General features: G+C 37.8%; 1 protein-coding gene and 1 non-coding gene across 3 annotated transcripts in view; both read left to right on the forward strand.

Annotated features, from left to right (window-relative positions):
* The first annotated feature begins 559 nt into the window (after positions 1–559).
* Positions 560–631, forward strand: Trnap-agg (transfer RNA proline (anticodon AGG)). The gene has a single exon. It is a non-coding gene; the product is annotated as a tRNA-Pro (tRNA).
* Positions 632–2117: 1486 nt separating this feature from the next.
* The window catches only part of LOC138003587 (conserved oligomeric Golgi complex subunit 4-like), a 35317-nt gene continuing 32434 nt past the window's right edge, over positions 2118–5000 (forward strand). For both annotated transcript variants that reach the window (XM_068849757.1, XM_068849837.1), the window contains exons 1-2: positions 2118–2253; positions 4806–4888. In XM_068849757.1, the coding sequence (XP_068705858.1) occupies positions 2170–2253; positions 4806–4888 (167 nt within the window). In that variant the 5' untranslated portion in view covers positions 2118–2169. The remainder of the gene's footprint in view (positions 2254–4805; positions 4889–5000) is intronic.

Raw genomic sequence — 5000 nt, forward strand, 5'->3', positions numbered from 1 at the left:
ATGGCGTGTGACAATATAATTTAAAACCCTGTCCAACCTATACCTTAGGGCATGTACTAAAACCAGGAACACCGGAACACCCCTGAACACCGGAACACTCCGGAACACCGGAACACCCCGGAACACTCCGGAACACCCTGGAAGTAACCCAAAACCCTCAATAGACCTCTTTAGCTTGTACATTTTGTTTTCCCATTTCAGACCACGTGATGTTACTCTAGGGAAAACTTTCTTTCAAATGTCGTCCTATGCACGTGGATATGTATGCATAACTTATGAAAAAACAAAAGAAAAATTCCCTTAAGAACAACACGTGGTCTGAAACGGGGAAAACAAAACGTACAAGCTAAAGAGGTCTATTTGGCTAACCCTAGGCCTACAGCTAGGCCTTAAGTTGGTTTTTAGGCCTAGGGTTAGCCAAATTGAGGGCTAACCCTAACTTCCAGGGTGTTCCGGAGTGTTCCGGTGTGCTAACCCTACGGCTAAAACCGGGGTGTTCCGGTTTTCCGGAGTGTTCCGGTGTTACTGGTTTTAGTACACGCCATGCCTTAGCGTGTCCGGCCTGTTGGTCTAGTGGCATGATTTTCGTTTAGGGTGCGAGAGGTCCCGGGTTCAACTCCCGGACAGGCCCTGCTGAGTTACATTTTACCAATCACGCCCAGCTGGCAGCACTTTGGAGCCACTCCTAGCAAAATGCTTATTTACTTATTTGTTTATTATTTACTTATTAATTTCTCCTAAAACACCCAAACGCCGATTTTCTTGGTATTTCTTGATCATGAGGTTTGAAAAAACTGGTTGTACAGCTATAATTTCAACAAAAAATCAAGTTTTTTCATCATACAGTCTACTCAACAGAACATCGCGCTTCTGATTGGTGAATGACGGACGCACAAATAGGTTACAAAAGGCAAAAGAAGTTAAAGAGTGCAATACGGAAGTTACTATATAGAAACACAGCGATGGGATAATTTTGTTGATTATATATAACCTATCAAAAATCGTATGAACTTGCCCGGGCATTTCGTGATTTCTGGTCACTCGTGAGCGGTGGGTCTAAAACACAGGTCACTCGTTGCAGGTCATTGCATGTTTGTAACCCTAACTCTCAATTTGACTAACCCTAGGCCTAATTAAGGTTTTTAGGCCTAGAGTTAGCCAAATTGAGGGTTTTGGGTCACTTTTAAAAAGGGAAACAATGACCTACAACGAGTGACCTGTGTTTTAGACCCGCCGACTCGCGAGGTTTTGAAAGTTTCAAATTGCGTGAGCGGTAGGCGAGTGCAATTTTGAGAACTTTTAAACTTCAGTTGTAAATCTCATAATGCACGAGCAAGTCAGGACACGAGGTTTGATATTCATTATATTTCGTGATCTGTGAATCAAGCAACAAATAACAAACTTTTTGAACAGCGGGTCTTGTTACTCGTTCTACCTGCGTGTATTAAACTCAATGATGGGTAGAGAGCATCTAATTGTTTTTACTGAGGTCAAAGGTTCGAATCCTGCCAAGAAATGTCTTTTCGGCCGTTACCAAGGAATTAGATTATCACGGTAAGATATGTTTCCGAGACATACTATAAGTTATCCTCTGACTTATTTGGACAATGTTAAAAACAATCATATATATGACCTTTCCGAAATTCAGCAGGGAACTGGGGCGAGTTTCAAGTTTTAACTAATCGATAAACTGAAAACCATATAAACTCTATTCTTTTTTTTTTATCAGTTTAGTGACAACTGTAAAATCCCGTCATGTACCTACAATTTGAAAGAAGCTGCGATGAAAATCGCTATGTTTGCCCATTTTAAAGAGTATCACGGAAATCATAAAAATTTTAAGAGTTTATATGGTTTTGCGGGACGCTGTATCAAAATTAGAGACGCCTGTATGGATTTTGAACCATGTTTCAAGGTCCATAACTTGGTCTCTGTTCACCCTAAAAGCACCATACTTGGCTAAATGACCAATCTCAACATGATCTTTCATGTTGTAGTGTCAGTTTATCGATTAGTTTAAAACTTGAAACTCGCCCCAGTTCCCTGCTGAATTTCGGAAAGGCCAATTGACACCTGAAAGTTGTCCACAGACCACAGACTACCAACCCGGACGTTTTGTTTCGGTCAACATAACGTATCCATCACATCCTGTGTGCTAAATTTGTCAAAATGGCAGCTCACGAGGTCGATGTATTCAGCCTAACAGATATTGCAGAAGTGCAGCAAGCCTACGCTCAAATCCATCTCCACGAGGTATGCTGTTCAGTAAAAGACTGTGGGCAAACATGTTAGATGAAGCCGATATGTTGTTACTCTTGCAGTCGCCGTTTGGTTTTGTGTTGACGTGTCAGAGATTATACGAGACGAATGTAAGAAATTTTCCGGTACTGATGTTCGCCAGAAGATTCCCATTACCGTATTCGATTTTTCGCTTTTTCCATGTATGGATGTGTACGTTTTTAGTTTGCAGAAAAAAAAGGGAAGATATCTGTTTACAAACATCGCTTTTGTTATTCAAATATGCCAACCACAGGAACAAGACCCTTTGTTTCAAGATCCAATGAGGCTTTGGCTGGCACATTATTGATAATAGGTGACGTCAACGATATCTTCCCTATAAGGGAAAAATTTTCAATTTAAAACAAAACAATCATGCATGCCAGATTAGTTCATTACAATACATATGTTTAATGAATTTCAGTGAACTGTACATGGTAAAGGTTACAAATATATTATTTTTGGTATCCGGTCATTTTGTCAACAAGGTGATTCGGCAACACACGTGAAGTCATTCATTACACAACAATATTTCACGCAACCGAAAGAAAGCTATCTATTTAATAGAGGGTTTGCTGTGAACCACTCTCTAGAGACACAGATAACAATGATGTTAATGTACAATTGCTGGTGGATGAACAAAACGAGCTAATGAGAGATATCTTTTGTTTTCGTCCACCAACATAGTGGCAGTGACGTACCATGAAAACCACCTGTAGCCTTTGTGGTTTGAAATGGCCGTAATCACTCAAACAAGGAAGGACCTAAATAATCTAAAATGATCTAAAATGACCTACAGTAGCTAATGCTATAAGTGCCAACAAGAATATAAATAGTTATAAGATCTTAGGAGTACATATTAGTGATGATCTTACATGAAACACTCACATAGACTACCTGTTCCAGAAGGCAAACAAACCCTTATAATGCACTGCGCATTCTTAAGAAATCTGGCGTGGTTGTCAATGACCTTGTTATGATATTCTGCGCACTGATCAGGTCTGTACTTGAGTATGCGTCCCCCGTGTGGGCTGCACTGCCAGAGTACCTTGACAACGTCATTGAGTCAGTACAAAGAAAAGCTCTGCGCATTATGCTCCCTGATTTGAGCTACGCTAAAGCCCTTCAACGAACCTTGTTACAATATCTCTTGGAGCGTAGGGTGGAGGCATGCTGCAATTTTCTTTTGCGATCACAACTCCAAGAACGCATGAAATTGGTCCTGCACAGGGATACCATTCAACATGACTACAGTCTCCGTTCAGGATGTCGCCAGTCGTTGACCCCTAAACTAAACACAAAGAGTTTGTAACAATTGAATTCAGTAATTGTATTATTTAGTGTGATACGTAACATGTAGCTTATGTGATATAACTACTGTTATCCAGGATCTTCTGCCATTGTAGTTGAATAAACCATACTTACTTACTTGCTTGCTTGCTTGCTTACTTACTTACTATCATTAAATAAATATCATGCATAGTTGGCAGATTTGTATCAGAGTACCATTTTTGGAACCCAATAGTAGTTGTAATTTTTTATTTCAAAGTACTGCAACTCAACTTTTTTAAGTTAACAATAACACAATAACAATAGAAATATAAGTAAAGCCATCTTGCACACTTTGCATTTCAAATAACAATATACATTGTAAATGTCAACATGTTTTGCAATAATATTGAAAGTGGTGCTGTAATCTTTTAATGGCCTTAATTTTAACAGGAAGATACAATAATTAAGTTGGATAAAGTTAGTGCCATGTACAAAATTGCCAAGTGTTTTCAGTGTTTTCATTGGGAATCAAAATCTCTCGCATAAAAGTTGTCTCACTTGTAAAATATCTATTTTGCAAGGTACTGCCATGCATGAGTGATGTCAACTGATTATTTAATTATATGTTTACTTTACAGAGTATTATTTCCAGTTAAAATAAATAGGTGTCTGTGTTAAATCAAGGCTTAAAACTTTGGTCGCTTAGTGTTTACATGTAATTAACATATTTTTGAAATCCAAAGAAAAATAACAACAGATGTTTTGGTTACTTTGGCAAAGGAATTAGGGAGTTTTTAGCAGGATAAGGTTGTATTTCATTGTATGTTTTTTATTATTTTATTTATCTTTTATCTGAGTGTATATTTATAATAGCCTCAGTCTTATAAATATATATACCAGTAGTTGTTTTTTTTAGAGGTGGCTTGTCTTGTATGGGGTCATTGATTTTTTTACAGTCCGTCCTTATGGCTCAATTGTTACCCTCTAAATTTTATTTGTAAATACTGCCATTAAATTGTAATAACGAATAAAGTTCCATATTTCACAAAGTCCCTCTTCAAATGACTTGATTGTAGGCAAATCACCTTTCTGGTGAAACAACTTGTGGGCAAACCGACCCTAAATTGTAATATTATTGTTTTTGATGTTGTACACTGTAATACAAAATCTCTTGTAATCTCTTTGTAATACAACCCCACTAGTGATATCTGGAGCCTCCTTGACAACAATTTCATTTAAAATGATTATATTCTCAGCAAAAACTAAACAATGAACTGGATGCCATTTTGGAAAATCAACCCAGACTTGATGCAAAAATGAACACATTACAGAATGTCATGTGAGTACTGCGTAACTGTTAGTATTGTTTACTTGTATTTTACGAATTTCAAACTTCCAGCTCTTAAACCTACTACTGACATCAGTGTTAAGACCTAATAAGTAATCCTGAA

This window comes from Montipora foliosa, chromosome 1 (assembly GCF_036669935.1).
Source record: "Montipora foliosa isolate CH-2021 chromosome 1, ASM3666993v2, whole genome shotgun sequence".
Lineage (NCBI taxonomy): Eukaryota > Metazoa > Cnidaria > Anthozoa > Scleractinia > Acroporidae > Montipora > Montipora foliosa.